The following is a 17,133-nucleotide window of genomic DNA, read 5'->3' as shown; positions in this document are numbered from 1 at the left end:
ATAATTTTTATTAAAATTCACTATTAATAAATTAAAAATTATAAAAGTTATATAATTTTAATATTTATAATAATTTAATCTCAAAATTTAGATTAACGGTTTTAAAAAGAATTATTTTTGTATAAATATTTACATGGAAAAAATAAATTAAAATTTATAAATTTATAAAATTAAATAATTAAATTATAATTTTATTATACATCGAATTATTAAATTTTAATTACCAAAAAAAAAAATTCAGTTAACCGGAATCGCCCCGACCCGTTGAGACCTTGTGGCGAAGAAAAGACGCATCCAAAGGCCAAAGCCTTAAAAAACCATTCACGCATATCGCATTTGTAGTCTGCACGCTAGGTTGCTTCCAGAAAAGCCACACTGCCCACACACGCCTCTCTTTTCCTGCCTTTCACTGTCTATCTCTCAAAACCCTAGCAACTCTTGTGCCATGGGTACTTCTCTGAATCTCCCTGCTAATCTTTCAATTTCAATTTTGCTATTTATCTGCTTTGAATCTCTGAAATCACTTGGATTTTCATTTTTGGTTATGGATCTACTATTTTACGGTTGATTTATTGATACTAACAATCTGAACTATCTACTTTATTTATCAATTTCCTTGGATTATATTTTTAGTTTATCAATTCATTTTTTGTAATTTGTTGGTTTGGATTGATGAATTTTCATTGAGCTTCGATGAAGTAAGCTAAATTATTGGGCACATTTGCATAGAGAGTTTTTTGCTGTATTAGATAATGAATGTGATGCTAAATTAATATTTATTGATGTTCTTAGTGTTTAGCTTGTCTGTGATTTTTGACACTTGCTCGTGCTTTAACTTGTTCAAACATTTCTTTGTTTTGATGGTAGATATTGAGGAGGAGATTCGCTCATTGCAGCTTGACTCTGCAGGTGGTATTAGGACTAACATGGTTTATAGTTTTTATCAATGAGATATTGGTTGTATTTTGATTTCCTTCTCTTCTTTGTTTTGCAATCTTATGTTGAATGCTTTGATTAAAACGTAGCAGAAGAGAATAATGGAGTGATTAAGGCAGAAGATGCGAAGACGGAAGAAGTAGAGAAGTTGGATAGAATGGAGGAAGGTTGGTGGTACAGTCAAGTGTTTGGAACTTTTGTTATTGTTATATATTTTTGTGAAATAAGTATGTTCATGCTTAAAACTTTAAAAAGTGTACCTATGGCTAAGGTTATATTTTGACTTAAATTCAAATTGGATGTCATGGAACTTCTTGAACTAATAACTAATCTCATAAAAATTTTGAGATGGCTTACTATTAAATTCGATTATATGATGCTTGTAGTTTTTAAAGCTGTGCATTAGGCTCAAGGCCCAACAATGCGAGGGCTAATGCCTCTACTGTGTTCAGATTGGCTACCTGAGGTGTGTGCCTTTCTGGTGTAAAGTGCAATAAAGGCATGCCTATGTTATATTTTGACTTCCCCCTTTTACTTTCTCTATTTTCTTAATGTTGTTTTTTCTGTGCTATTGATATAAGATTGGGTATCAGTTTATGGTATATTGTATACACATAATTAAAATGATATAGTGTTACCATTACCATATTATGCCATGAAGTGTTTCTGTTTGGTTGGTAAATTTATTTAATTGTTTTGTCAAGCTTTCACCTTGAATCATGTCAGATGAATTGATCTCTCGACGCCATGGTCCTTCCACCTGTTTCTATTTTAAAATGTGACTCTGTATGTGGTTTGTTTCCATTGGTCTCCAACTCTGCTTTTGCATTTAGTTAGCCAAGATTGATTACAGAAAACCTAGGATGTGGCTCCCTTCCAGAACTCAAGTATCATTGGTGGTTTCATTTTGGGCCCTTCTTTTCTCATTTTTTACCTAGTCCTACTCCTTCATCTCTCTCTCTACATGCACTCATTCTATGTAAGAATGAACTTCCTTTCCTTTATCTGTTTTTCCTTAAATTAGAGACATTTATGCATGTATGTATATATCTGTCATTCTTTGCAAGAGGACAAATCAGTGACCACAATAAAATTACATCTCTTTTCTTAATTCTCACAAAAAAGGAGGAATTTTTTTTTGGCAAAATAAACAGTAGTCTATATTTCTTTCTTTGCAAAAATTAAATGTGAAGTATGATTGTTCTTGTTTTGTTTAGGGATCTGGAATTTTCAAACATTTGTTATGTTTACGTGTGCAGTGCACACTCTATACTATGTGACAGTTTTAATATGTGTATAAGATCTTTGATTAGAGTTTGATATTGAATCTTTCTTTGATAAGTTTTGCTTTGTGTATTTCCAGATTCCAAAGATGATGTTAATCTGAACTCTACAGAAGTGCAGGCTGAGTCAAAAGGTACTCTGAAGTTTTTTGTTATTTATTTATTTATTTATTTATTTTTTAAATATCTGTGCATCTAGATATCTTCTTTGCAGGCAATGTGCTTTTGTTATTTGTATGTCTCGGTTTATTGCTTTTCCATGCTCATTTTGTGGTTGGTTCTCACAGTGAAAGATAAGGAAGTATCTGCACTGGTAGATGTTGAAACGCCAGACGAGATGGAAGAAGACAATAGGAAGCGGCACCTGAATGTGGTTTCTATTGGCCATGTTGGTAGGTTTACTTCATGATTTTGCCAAATACATCTCAGCCTTATAAGGTTTTTTTTTTTTTTTTTTCCCCCAGTCATACTCAATTATTGATGTCATCACATCACACTGGCTGTTTATCAGATATTATTATTTATTAATGTAGTAAGTTTCTTGTTATTATGCTGTTACATTTAGTTGTGCTGTTATTGCTATTTGTTGTTTTCTTGTTATTTGAAAATTGATTTATATTGTTATCTCATTTTCCTCTCTCACAGTTTTAGAGTACCTGGTTTTCTAAGAGGAGTGTTATCTTTCTTCTTTTAAAAGGATCATTCTGGTTTCTTTGTATTTTGTTGGCCAAAGGCCCAAATTGAACCTTAAACTAAAAGTCTGATAGTTAAATATGTCCGTGACTTTTATTTACAGTAAATTGAACCCTACAATTTTTAATTGGAGTCCATTAAATTCTATATATTTCAATTTTTGTCCATTTAAGCTCAATTTCAGTCACGTGCATGTCTATTAAATGATAGTGTCTTAGAGACTGTGGGACCCACAAAAACTAATAAAGTATACTCAACTCAACTAAGCCTTTATCCCAAAAATTTGGGGTTGGCTATATGGATTCGCCTTCTCCACTCTAAACGATTTTGGGTTAAATCTTCACAAATATGTAATGCTTTTAGGTCATGTTGTACTACTCTCCTCCAAGTCAATTTAGGTCTACCCCTTTTTTTCTTTCTATCCTCTAACCTAATGTGCTCTACTTGTCTAGCTGGAGTCTCCGTATGTCTACGCTTCACATGACCAAACCATCTCAATCTTCCTTCTCTCAACTTATCTTCAATTGGCACCACTCCTACCTTTTCTCTAATACTCTCATTACGAACTTTATCTAGTCTAGTATGGCCACTCATCCACCTTAACATTCTCATCTCTGCAACTCTTATCTTAGACGCATACGACTCTTTCAGTGCCCAACACTCACTACCATATAACATAGCTGGTCGTATGGCTGTACGGTAAAATTTTCCTTTCAACTTATTGGGAATCTTACGATCACATAAAACTCCCGTGGCACGTCTCCACTTCAACCATCCGGCTTTAATCCTATGACTAACATTCTCCTCACATCTCCTATCTACTTGAAGGACTGAGCCTAGATATTTAAAGTGATTACTTTGGGACAGTACAACTCCATTCAAACTAACTCTTTCCCTATCATCCGTTTGGCCTTCACTGAACTTGCAATGCATGTATTCTGTCTTCGTTCTACTTTAACTTAAAACCCTTTGACTCTAGAGTACTTCTCCAAAGCTCTAGCTTTCTATTGACTCCTTCTCGTGTCTCATCTATCAGAACAATATCATCTGCAAACATCATGCACCAAGGAATACTCTCTTGTATATGTTTCGTCAATTCATCTAAAACTAATGTAAAAAGGTAAGGGCTTATGGCTGATCCTTGGTGTAATCCAATTGAGATCGGAAAATCTCTTGTGTCCCCTCCCACTGTACGCACAATAGTAGTTGCTCCTTCATACATATCTTTCAACACTTGTATATACCTAATAGATACCCTCTTTTGTTCTAACACATTCCATAAGACATCTCTTGGAACACTATCATAAGCCTTCTCCAAATCAATAAAAATCATGTGTAGATCTTTCTTCATATCTCTATATTTCTCCATCAAGCTTCTAATGAGAAAGATCACTTCCATAGTTGAACGACCGGGCATGAAACCAAATTGATTGAGAGAGATAGAAGTATCATGACGTAGTTAATGCTCCACAACTCTCTCTCACAACTTTATAGTATGACTCATGAGTTTAATTCTCCTATAGTTTGAGCAACTCTGTATGTCTCTCTTATTTTTAAACATAGGTACTACAATACTCCTCCTCTATTCATCAGGCATTTTCTTTGAGTTTAGAATCTTATTAAATAATTTAGTTAACCATGCCACTCCCATATCTCCCAAACACTTCCACACTTCAATTGGTATTTCATCGGGTCCACAGGCTTTACTTACTTTCATTCTCTTAAGTGATTCCTTTACTTCTAAAGATCTAATCCTTCTAGTATAATTCACATTTTTTTTCTATTGTTCTATAGTCTATATTCACGCTATTACCATTTTGACTATTATTAAAGAGATCATTAAAATAATTTCTCCATCTTTCTTTAATGTCCTCATCTTTCACCAACACTTTTCCTTCTTTATCCGTAATGCACCTAACTTGATTAAGATCTTCACATTTCCTTTCTCTCCTCTTTGCTAATCTATAAATATCTTTCTCCCCTTCTTTAGTTCCAAGTTTCTCATATAACTTTTTAAAGGCCTATGCTCTTGCTTGACTAACTGCCTTTTTTGCCTCTTTCTTTGCTATCTTGTACTGTTCATATGCCTCATTATTATCACATTTAGGTAATTTCTTATACCATTCTTTTTTTCTCTTCACTGCCTTTTGTACTTCCTCCTTCCACCACCATCTCTCTTTTGAGGGTGGTCCATGTTCTTTAGACTCTCCAAGTACTTTTCTAGCTACTTCTCTAATCTTTGATGCCTGAATCCACATATCATTAGCCTCCATACCCAGCTTCCATACTTCGGACTTGAGAAGCTCATTTTTGAACTTCACTTGCTTTACTCTTTTGAACTCCCACCACTTTGTTCGAGCTACACTATTTCTTCTGACCTTACTTGAATTGTTCCTAAACTTGACATCCAAGACCACCAACCGATGTTGACTTGTTAAAGCCTCTCCTGGAATGACCTTGCAATCCTTGCATAGAGCTCTATTTGTCTTCCTGGTTAAGAGGAAGTCGATTTGGTTCCTATATTGCCCACTTTTGAAAGTCACTAAATGTGACTCTCTTTTTATAAAGTAGGTATTTGCTAGTATTAGATCGTATGCCATAGCAAAATCCAGGATGTTTTTTCCCTCCTCATTTCGACTGCCAAAACCAAAACCTCCATGAATATTCTTATAACCTTGTCTATCACTTCCTACATGTCCATTCAAATATCCACCAATGAAAATATTTTCTTCATTCGGTATGTTTTGCATTAAATCATCCATATCTTCCCAAAACTTTTGTTTACTCTCACTGTCTAGTCCTATTTGTGGGGCATAAGCACTAACTATATTTATTGTTTCTCCTTCTAGTACTAGCTTTACTAGTATAATTCTATCTCCTACTCTTTCCACAGCTATTACTGCGTCTTTTAATGTCCTGTCTATGATTATGCCTACTCCGTTCTTGTTTCTCTCCTTTCTGGTAAACCACAGTTTGTACCATGAATTACCCACTTCCTTACTTTTCTCTCCTACCTATTTAGTCTCCTGAATGCAAGCAATATTCACCATTCTCCTTTGCAAGGTATCCACAAGCTCCATTAATTTTCCTTTAAGGATCCAACATTCCAAGTGCCGACCCTGATCTTCCTCCTATCCTACTCCTTCCTAATTGGTCTCCTTCTATGATATCTTCTGTTGTTTTCTATCTCTATCTTATATTCTGTTCCACTATCTATTCTACTATCTGTTCTATGGACTAACTTCTTTACCCACACCCGTCCATGATGTGGAAACCCTTGCTCACTTAACACCACACCCGGGCGCCGGCATGGCGCGTCACTTTCGGTGAACGCCCTACATCCTTGCATATTTCTCACTACACCCGGGCTCCGATGTAGCGTGTCGTTAGTAGAGGACGCCCCAACGTTTATATCATTTGAATCCATATCATAAGGTGTGATGAAATTTTTACGCTGTTTGTCACCTACCGCAACCCTCTTCATTTATCCGGGCTTGGGACCGGCTAAGCGCAAACTACTTAGGCGGAGTTAAAAACTAATAAAGTATATTATTATTTAATCATGTGCATGCCCATTTAAGATCAATTAGTTAATCATCTATATATTATTATTTAAATCCAACTTAACTCTCCTTCCTTGTGAAGTTATTTTCCTTGTGGACTAGATGTTTGACCATCCTACCTACCAGGAACTTGGTTTGGTAGTGGAACCCAAAAAAGACAACTGGATGCACTACGAGGAATGTCTTGTTTCCTGAGTCTACTTACCTGATACCAAACGTGGACTAAAAAGATGGTGAAAGTGATTGATTTTACTGAATATTATACAACTGAAACTTATTTGTGATTTTTAAAGTTTTTACTGTATTTTGCATATGGTTGCTACAATACGTTTACTCAAAGTTAAATGAACTAGCTCTATCGTTTTGTGATTGTCTCTGGGTTCATTTATTGTGTTTGGATTGCAGATGCTGGCAAGTCCACAATTGGAGGTCAGATACTTTTGCTCAGTGGTCAGGTTGATGATCGTACAATCCAAAAATATGAGAAAGAAGCTAAGGAAAAGAGTAGAGAAAGCTGGTAGGAGTTCCCTTTTGCACTTTTGAAACTGATGTGTATATTACCGAGTATTCAGAATGCAAATTGGTTGTCTTCCTAATTATGTCTATATAACTGGTCGGTTGTATCTTTTTTTCCCTTGCATTAGTATTTATGACTAATGATACAACTTGTGACACCAACTTTTTAGATTGGCTAGGTTTGTCATTCTTGTTGCATAAGCCACCTATGATGTTGGTGAAGTCTCTATCTCCCTCTCTATCTATTTCAGGATGGGTTTATTGGAAAAAAAAAATAAATTAATGGGATATTTAGTCTTTCTATGTGTTCTTAGGTTAGTTTTATTCTTGGCTGCTGATAGTAAACTAATCACTTTTTATTGAACTTGCAAAAGAGCAATGGGATCTAAAGCCTTAGTAGGTTCAAACTGTAAATATTCATGACAAAGCCTTGGTAGTATCTTGGATCTGGTATCTAACAGCTATTGAACTGCAGTAGGTTTTTGAATCCTTGGCCAAGCTAACAAAAATTTTATTCTGAAATTGGATCTGCTATTAGCTTTTATCATTTGGGGAGTAATTTGCTAAAAAAAGAGTGTTTAACATGGCCAAGCTAACAAAATTTTTATTCTGAAATTGGATCTGCTATTAAGCTGTTATCATTTTGGGAGTAATTTCATGAAAAAGGAGTTTTTATCATCCTCGTTCCTGTGTGAAAAAGGAGTTTTTAACATCCTTGAATCTGTGATCTGGTTTTAAAACCTTCAATAGATTCAATATAAGTTCTATGAGGTAGGGGAGGGGGTCTTGTTTTCAAGTTAAATCCTGTACAATTTTCAAATATCTATTTGAGAAGAAAGTGGTGGTTTGATCTATATCATTTTGGTAACCAAGAACCTTGTGTTTTGTAGAAAGACCCATTAAAACGCAAGACTTATTTGTGTAACATGATTTATAGATTTTTCTAGATTATTGTTTTACTTCTTACTCTGGAATTTGCCTGAATTTTTACTGCATTACTAGAAAATTATCCCTTTCTTTCCTGGATTCTGAGTTTTGTTATCATTATAGCAAATTTTGAACCAGTATTCGACAAATTTGGTTTTTGAATATGAGTTTGTGTCCTATCTAGCTATTAATGACCAAATAAAATTATTGCAAAATTTGTTTATTCTTTTAATAAATTAAAATTATTGTAGTTTTCTCATCTTGCATTAGAATGGGTGTTTTAGTTCATTCTCACTTAGTGAATACCTTTTAATTACTACAATTTTCTTTCTGTGTGTTTAGGTACATGGCATATATTATGGATACTAATGAAGAGGAAAGGATTAAGGTATCCTTAGATCTTCTGAGAATGTTGGTTTCATGAGGCTAGATGTTGCTTCTCCTTTGCTAATTTTGGCTTACAAGTTGGATACTAACATTCTAAATGTGTACTGCTGACTATAGGGTATAACAGTTGAAGTTGGAAGAGCACATTTTGAAACAGAGACAACTAGATTTACAATTTTAGATGCACCAGTACGGGATCAGTTCTCCAATTTATTTTTCTAATTTTTTTTATCTAATTGTTTGTATCTAAAGTTGCTGCATTCAGTTGGTTTTACTAGATTAGCTGATCAAAATGTGTGCAGAAGTTGTAATTTGCATCACATTTATTGTTTGAGTGTAGTACTGGGAGATTGTTTTTGGGCTGCATGTTCTTATAGTTGGTTCTATTGCCTTTTTATTTTCTTCTTTCTTCTTCCATTCCAGTGAGAACTTCTCTGCTGTCCCTCCTTTTCTCCAATTTTATGTTCTTAGTATATACATATGCATTACTTCCATAAATTACGCATTTCATAAATCATATAGGTGTACTTTTTTATGTAACAGAAAAAATTTTTGCTTATTTATTGTGTAATATTGTTCATATCTCTCATGGTTCGCAGTCACAATTAGTGTGTTTCTGGTATTTGATGGATGACAAATCTCCACATTTCACTTAATTACACTTTTTATTTGATGATTGATTTCATTTTTTTTTTTGGTTTGATGAACCATTTCCTGTTGTGCTTTCATTCCATCTTCAGGGTCACAAGAGTTATGTTCCTAATATGATTAGTGGAGCATCTCAAGCTGATATTGGTATATTGGTGCGTTTATATTAACATTTTTTTTTGCTTTCTGCTTGTTCTTTTATGGGGTTTGGTTGTGGCTTTAACAGACTCTCTTTCTTACTAATTAGGTGATTGCTGCTCGGAAAGGAGAATTTGAAACTGGGTATGAGAGAGGTGGGCAGACCCGTGAGCATGTTCAGCTGGCAAAGACATTGGGGGTGTCTAAGCTTCTTGTTGTTGTAAATAAAATGGATGATCCCACTGTAAACTGGTCAAAGGAAAGGTGCTTTTCTTGGCTTAACTCTTGTGTGTATGCATGTCATTTGTGTGTGTGTAATGTGCATGAATAATTAGGGTTCTATTTTTTGTGTGCTTGTTTGTAACTGGTAAAAAAAAAGAGATTTTTCTGGGGTTGGTTTTGTTGCAGGTGAGTATGAACTTGTGTACATACCTATGTTCTTATGCAGGTGTGCATGCATAAGTGGCTCTAGTCTTTGGTAGTTTCTTCATTCTATTTTTCCCCTTCCCAGGTATGATGAAATTGAAGCAAAGATGATACCATTTCTGAGGTCTTCAGGCTACAATGTGAAGAAAGGTATTGGATAATTTTTTAATTTAATGGATTTAGCGTTTATTTGGCATTTTTGTTTTAGCTTCAGTTGAGAACACTATTTCAAAAATGTTTATCAAGGAGCTTTAAATATTGATTTTAATTTAAATTTGACATATTTTAGTGATAATAATTTCAGCAAAACAACTTTTTTAAACTTTTTTTTTTCAACGGTATCTAAAAGGGTACTTTTCCAAAAAGCAATTTCAAACTAGCCTTTTGGCCTCTCAACCACAATGGTTCAATCCCAAACGGAGCCTTAGCCAACCATACAATTGTTAGTCCCTAAATGTTTTATGCTGCAACTATGTTTTTCTTTTCAATTGTATGTTGTCACCTAGTTTGAATTGTAACAATTAAAAGTTAATAGTATTATTGATCATGTCAAAACTATGCTAATAGTTATTGGGATGTATTAATAATAATCAATAGGGATGGACTAATATGATTTTGGCTGTCACCTTGTTCTTTCTTCTTTTCTTCTCTCTCTCTCTCTCTCTCTCTCTCTCTCCCTCTCTTTTATTATTTATTTATTTATTTATTTTTTGAATTGTTTATGGTATGAATTGAAACCGTGGTGTGAGGATCTGAACCTAGTGTCTGAGTCTTATCTGTTTTAATGCCACGAGTGCCTTCTTCAAGTTGTTTAGGATAATTGGTAGGATAGTTGGAATCAGAAGTTGTGAGAGCTGACAATCTCCAATCTTTTTACCTGTAGTAATCTTATTCATAAAGATCACGCTTTTTGCATCCCTACAATTTAGTCATTGTTTGCCATTTGAAGATTCCAAAAAGATGCTTTATACAGGGAGTGGTGCATTGGATGGCGGTGCCTTAAGAAGTCAGTATGTCTCTTGGCGACCTATTAGAGGCTTTTAGCATTGGTTGGCTTTAGTTTTCAGGATGGTTGGCTCTAGTTTTCCCTCTCGATGTTTTGAAAGTCGAGGTTAGAGATGGCTGGCTCATTACTTTGATTTTGTGAAGACATATGGTGGTAGGGATGATGGTACTCTTATGGAAGTGCATTTTTCACTTTACAAAGTGTTCAACTAGGCTTTGGTTAGAGAGCACATGGTGTACGAGGCTAGTGTGATTAATTGGAACCATGGATTTAAATTGTAGTCGTGGGTAATGGAACAGGTATGTAACAACTGTAATGTAACAGCAACGGCATATTGCTATGCAAATTTTTTGAAAAATTTGCAAAGCTTATGAAATGAGTAGATATTTAAAGATATAATATACAGCCAATTCCAAATAATAAGCATAAATACTTTAAATAAAGATATTAAATTCATCATTCTTAGACATTATTAGCATTAATCAATTTAAATCTAAAATAACTATGTAAATAACAAAGAATCATGCATCATACTATAAATTTAACAAAAGAAACCTAGCATCAAACATAATATTCTTCAACAATGAAGCAAAAAAACCAAAAAAAAAAAAGACAAAAATAAATAACTCATCTTTTGCAAGATATAGATGTGCAAAACTAGAAAGATAGTTGATAATCTTAACTCAAGAGAGAAGTGAAAGATTTTGTATAAAGATAGAAAAGTTCAAATCGAAATTTGAGAGAGAGTGAGACAACAACTTAAAACTCCCCAGACCAGAAAAAAGTAATGAGGAACAGCTGCTATCCTCATCTGGCTTAAGAAAATGAGGTGACAGACTGTTATTGTTATGTAGTGGCTGTAATGGCCGTCGCGTGAACAATTTTTTTTTTTTTGCCTTTAAATAAGGGGAGTCATGGTAACGGGAGGGCAAAAAGGCTATAAATAATGGTTGATATTTAAAACCATGATTGGAACCTGATTGCATAGGTGGAAAGCTTCAAAGAATGCAAATTTTACGTTGCAAGCTTTTGTGAAACTCGTTAGAGATAGCAGTGAAGAATTCCCTTGGTTGAATTGTTTAATTTTAGATGAAGGTACAACTTGCAATGACTATTTTGTAGGCATGCTTTGCGTAGTTTCATCTTGGATTGTGGATAATTCGAAGGAAAATGAATATTTCCTTGACTGGATGGTAGATGAAGTGCAATAGGAAGGAGGAATTTTTAGAAGAACTTGTTAGAGATTAGGGTGGTATTTAGAGTAGTTGCAAAATAAATAAATAAATAAATAAAGAGATTATGTTTTTCCTGGCTGTTTGGACATTAGGGAGGAAACAAATGGGATTGAACAAAGAGTTAATCTGACATCTAAATTGAAAACACTCTCTTAAAATGATTATATCTTGTGATGTACTGTAAATGATACTTCTTTTCCCCGTGTATTTTTCTTGGTAGTGGTAAATGTGTGAGGTGCTTTTGATTTGTGAAGGTTCTCGGTTTTTGTTTGTTGACTCGTGGATTTGCCTCTTTGGTATGGAATCCATTTTATTTTATTTATACTTTCATCACGGTTTTCCATTTTATTTCATAATTTGTGTTGTAAATTTATAATTTGATTTAGACAATTGCTTGTTGATCTTGATGATGAGTCCATAATTGTTTTGATACATGAGATTATTCAAATTTCTTTTTGAGCATTATTCTTATTTGAAATTTGCAGATGTCCAGTTCCTGCCAATATCTGGTTTGCTTGGTGCAAACATGAAAACCAGAGTGGAAAAAAGCGTGTGTCCATGGTGGAATGGCCCCTGTCTTTTCGAAGCTCTTGATGCCATTGAAGTTCCTCCACGGGATCCAAAAGGTCCTTTCAGGTGAGATTCGATTTTTTTTGCTTTTCCTTTTTTCTCTCTGCTGATCTGTTTATTTTCGCCCTCTCCCCCCACCCCCTCTCTCTGGTCTTGTAGTTTGATGTAATATGGATGCTTTGTCTTTCATTATCATCAATAATAATGCTTATACAATGCTTCAACGTTATTTGTTGATGTTTTGGTCAAGTTCATACCTAGTGCATGACTTGTTCATTCTTTTGTTTCTCTTTGGCTTTATCAATGCTTTGTAAACATGCTTACTAATTTTTCAATTTTACTTGGTCAATCTACATTGCTTATTTACATGGTCTTTAAGATCTTGGTAATGTTATCTATGTGCCCTTTATTTTGGAATCGAAGAAAAGTATGGCTGTCCCTTAAGGGTATCTTGAGAGTCCAGTTTTGTTTTATTTTGAGGCAGTTAATGAAGGACTGCTTTTGAATTGGTTGATGTAATTTGTTCTCATTTTATAACACATGATATCTTTATTACTCTTAAAATCACCTACAAGAATTGTGTAAATGGTAATATTTGGCTAAAGTTTCTTGTTATGATGAGAGTTGGAATTAAGGCTGTGCATGATTTTGGGGGTTTCAAACTGAACCTAAGAACTGTACTACATTGTACTAGAACCGAAAAGAACCATTATTGTGAGAACCAAACTTATATTTACTGTTTTGGTGGTTATGGTTCTTTATCAAGAATCGAACCAAAACCTTATTGTAATCGTCTCAAACCGAAAAACTGTTTTTATAGATACACAAGAATGTTGTAGTTTATGTATAAAAATCGAGATTTGAATTGAAATTAGAATCAAAATTGAAATCCAATTAGAATTGGAACTGTACTGAAATTGCTTAGAACTGAACCAACCGGAATCAAAATCTGGTTCCAAGTGTTGTTCCTAAAAATCGAAGGACTGAAGGTTTGGTTCTGGTTCCAGTCCTTAGCTAGAACTGTACTGGAGCTGGAACTGTTACGGGAACCCAACACTCCTAGTTGGAATAAAAACTACTTGATCTACTAATGCTTGGGAGGTTTGAGCAGTGGTGTACAATGCTACTCTATTAGTGGAGAGTTCTTTTACCTAATATATACTCAATACTCAATACTCAACTAAGCCTTTATCCCAAAAATTTGGGGTCGGCTATGTGGATTCGCTTTCTCCACTCTAAACGACTTTTACCTAATATATATATATATATATATATATATATATATATATATATTATTCTCTGCATTATTTAGAAGATTTTTATCATTGATTTCAACTAAGCTAATTTTTATCTAAACTCTTTGAGCTTTCAGGATGCCTATTATTGACAAATTTAAAGATATGGGAACTGTAGTCATGGGCAGAGCAGAATCTGGTACTGTGACTGAGGGTGATTCCTTGCTGGTCATGCCAAATAAGGTGTTCCCTAAACCTGCCTTGATCTTTTTACTCTTCTTTTCAATTATTTTTATTTCTTTGCTGTTGGGATGGGGCCTGACGGTTATACACATCCATCTTCAGACTCGGGTGAAAGTTGTTGCTGTATATTGTGATGAAAACAAAGTTAGACGTGCAGGGCCTGGAGAAAATCTTCGTGTTAGGTTATCTGGGATTGATGACGAGGATATATTGGCAGGTTTTGTCATGTCTAGTGTTGGTAAGTTGTTCTGTAAGTCTGTCCCTTGAAGTACCTAATCAGGGTGTATTTTGGTTGTAGTGATGAGAAGCTAAATTATTTGTTTTTAAAGAATTTGCCTTTTTGTGTGTGTGTTTATCTGCAGTTCATGTGTCTAAATATGTGGACATCAAATATTCCTCATTTGGTTTGTGCTCCTAAATTTTTATGTTACTTACTGTTTTTTATACTTTCATTGTGCAGCAAAGCCAATAGCCTCGGTTACAGAATTTGTTGCTCAGTTGCAGATCCTCGAATTGCTGGACAATGTATGCTGCCAAACTTTAATTTTTTGGTCTTTCTTTTTTCAACAGATAATCTTGATGTCAACTTTTCTTAGAATTATTATTATTATTATTTTTTTAAAAACCTTTTGCTCATATTTACCCTGATGATTGATTGTAATTGCTGCTTCTAGGCAATTTTTACAGCTGGCTATAAAGCTGTTTTGCATATTCATTCTGTAGTTGAGGAATGTGAGATTGTTGAACTACTAAAACAAATTGATCCGAAGACAAAGAAACCTATGAAAAAGAAAGTTCTCTTTGTGAAGAATGGTGCTGTTATTGTGTGCCGCGTTCAGGTATTTTGGTTCAGCCTGTTTCTCCCAAATAAGTTCAGTTGGAATGTTGCTTTAATTTTTATGAGTCTATAGAATGCAAATGCACATCTGAGCATAAATAATGCATTAATGATTTCCATTTGATATAGTATAATTGCTAAAAAGTTTTATTGATGTGTGATATTTGATGATATGCTTCGCAGGTAAATAACTTGATATGCATTGAGAAGTTTACAGATTTTCCTCAACTCGGCAGGTTTACTCTTCGTACTGAGGGTAGGTCTATGAATATTGCTTGTCTTGCCAGTACACGATTTATCCGTAGTCTGAGTCACATCTGAATTGGAGTCCTGGGCTTTACAGGGAAAACGGTTGCAGTGGGGAAAGTGATTGACCTTTCTTCTGGTTCTACTTTTTAAACAGTTTTGGCGTTACAGGTAATTAAGCAGTTACTTTTTTTTTTTTCTTTCTCTTGGTTAAATTGTTAGGGTTCTAGTTTTCCTTGGGCATGACTTCATTGTACCAGTTGCCTGCTGGATGCCAAGCGTTTAAGATTGAGTCATTTTGCTTATTTTGCTGAATTTGAGCCAGTTTGCTAATGGCTGTGCAGTAAATTGTGGACCATTCCGGTATTTAATACCTATGCTTAAACCCTGCTTCCCAACCTACCCAACATTTAAGTCAGGTTTTTCATTGTATGTGCCGCCATCTTTATTTGATTTGTTTTATAAACATTACTGGCACTTAGCTAGTCTTACCTGTTTGTGAAATCCGTGTTGCATGGTATTTTGTCACATTAGATACAAATTTTAATTGAGATTTTGGGTTTCTACATGTATTGCTGTGCAATTTTTCAAACTTTTTCATACAACTTTTGACATGCAGGCTGAGTAAAAAAGAATAGCTTTTCTTTATTGTGTACTTTGAGTGCCAGCACACACATCTCGTACAAATATATGGATTCAGATAATTTTGCCGGTTCACTGCTCGTCTAGTGGTTGTATGGAGAGTTGGTTATTTTTGTTGCTGGTCGGTGTTCACAAAATCCTGTTTTCTCAGGCATTTATGCTTGCAGAATTCAGATGTATGAATGTAGAGTAATTATACCCCCTAACTCAATGGGTGATGGTATTAATCAGTTTATCTATTCAAGCTTCTTCAATATGGTTTAATTTTAGTGACATGATTACCTGAGTTTTGAATGTAGCCGGGCACTAGATAAGTGCCCGTTAAAAGTGTATAATTGGTTTCAATTATCGTTTTTGTTTTGATTTTGCCAAGGATGTCGAGCATCTCTCTTTACCAAGTATGTTTTGCAAGTGTTTTCACCGGCACTATTTGCGTTCCGTTGAGGTGCATTTGGTCAGGTGCTGGTATGTTTGGAATGATAAAATTGATCAAGAGTATTGTTGTCACCAATTTTTATATACTTGTGAAAAAAAAAAATTCATATTGCTATGGTATTATTGAATTGAGTTGAACGGTTGAGGCAAGAATTTGAGACACTGTGAGATGGGTTTACTTGGGCTAAAATTAATTATTGCTAAGAGGTAAAACTAATCAATTAAGTAGGTGGATCTAGGTTGCCTTTGAATTTATTATTATCTTTGGATGCGGGGCTCTTGACACTTTGCTCAAGGGGCAATCATTTTGGTTGGTACTTGAGCCTCTAAAACTTTCAATTGACGTAGTAGTAACATTGGAAATCTTAACACTTTGGGTTAAATCGGGTCAGATATGCTATGGTATGATATTATTGAATTAAGTTAAACGGGTGAGTGTGGGGGTGGGGCGTGAGGCGAAATATCATCCATTAGAATTATATAAAATGCACCAGGTAATGCCCAGGAAAGATGGTGGAGTCACAATGGTCTCACTTAAGTACCACCTCCTTAGACAGCATTTCCTAGACATGCACTTCATACAATCCTACTAGAATCAAACCACTGGTAAGTACCGTCTTCCCATAACACTACCACTGCAGATTAAGAATGTATGCCACGAAGGCATAGATAGACAGGAGTCGCCACCCGGGTAATAACCGGGACATATTCAGTGTTTCTTCCAAGGGTCATGGATGGCAACTTACTCCTTGCAGAGTTTCCACAACCGTCATTACCATAGCCCAATGTCTAAGTTCGGGATAGTGGGTACGTAAGGGGAAGGTGTTAGGCACCCCTTACGCCTGGTCTAACCTCGTTAATTCGAGTGCCAGTCCTCTACTAATGTTTCTAGAAGTCTTGTTTATTATTCCTTTATTAAACTTTATCCTAAAAAATGCAATTCTAATCCTACACACGCAAGTAATTCACAAAAAGGGTTGTTGTTTACACAATTTTCATGCATAAGTAATTCCTATCTATGGGGTTGCTAATTATTTAAATGATATTTACTAGATGACTAAAATTAATTTATTATTGAGAATTTAATTTACAAACAAATTCAATTTCAAATAACCCTATGTTTCTATTTAACCTAATTAATTAATTTTCACCAAGTTACCCTAAGG

The 17,133-nt window shown here is 34.6% G+C and overlaps 1 protein-coding gene across 7 annotated transcripts; it reads left to right on the top strand.

Moving 5' to 3' along the window:
* Positions 1 to 246: 246 nt before the first annotated feature.
* LOC110639734 (uncharacterized) lies at positions 247 to 16,143 on the top strand. 7 transcript variants are annotated; one of them, XR_002491953.2, is made up of 20 exons: positions 249 to 449; positions 868 to 909; positions 1,029 to 1,103; positions 2,300 to 2,353; positions 2,507 to 2,611; positions 6,881 to 6,992; positions 8,261 to 8,306; positions 8,423 to 8,494; positions 9,046 to 9,108; positions 9,201 to 9,355; positions 9,603 to 9,667; positions 12,244 to 12,394; positions 13,701 to 13,806; positions 13,909 to 14,044; positions 14,267 to 14,331; positions 14,481 to 14,645; positions 14,828 to 14,900; positions 14,988 to 15,061; positions 15,235 to 15,319; positions 15,906 to 16,143. XR_002491953.2 is itself a non-coding variant. In XM_021790804.2 (19 exons), exons 1-18 carry the CDS (start codon positions 446 to 448, stop codon positions 15,041 to 15,043), a joined length of 1,545 nt encoding a protein of 514 aa, XP_021646496.2. In that variant the 5' UTR covers positions 249 to 445; the 3' UTR covers positions 15,044 to 15,061; positions 15,906 to 16,143. The 7 variants fall into 7 exon arrangements, 5 of the variants coding, with proteins under 5 accessions (XP_057995155.1, XP_021646496.2, XP_021646497.2 ...); XR_009145434.1 differs by lacking the exon at positions 15,906 to 16,143 and adding an exon at positions 15,510 to 15,904; XM_021790804.2 differs by lacking the exon at positions 15,235 to 15,319.
* Positions 16,144 to 17,133: the final 990 nt, after the last annotated feature.

This window comes from Hevea brasiliensis, chromosome 17 (assembly GCF_030052815.1).
Source record: "Hevea brasiliensis isolate MT/VB/25A 57/8 chromosome 17, ASM3005281v1, whole genome shotgun sequence".
NCBI lineage: Eukaryota > Viridiplantae > Streptophyta > Magnoliopsida > Malpighiales > Euphorbiaceae > Hevea > Hevea brasiliensis.
Note: the sequence above shows the minus strand (reverse complement) of the source record. Positions and strands in the feature narration are given on the sequence as shown.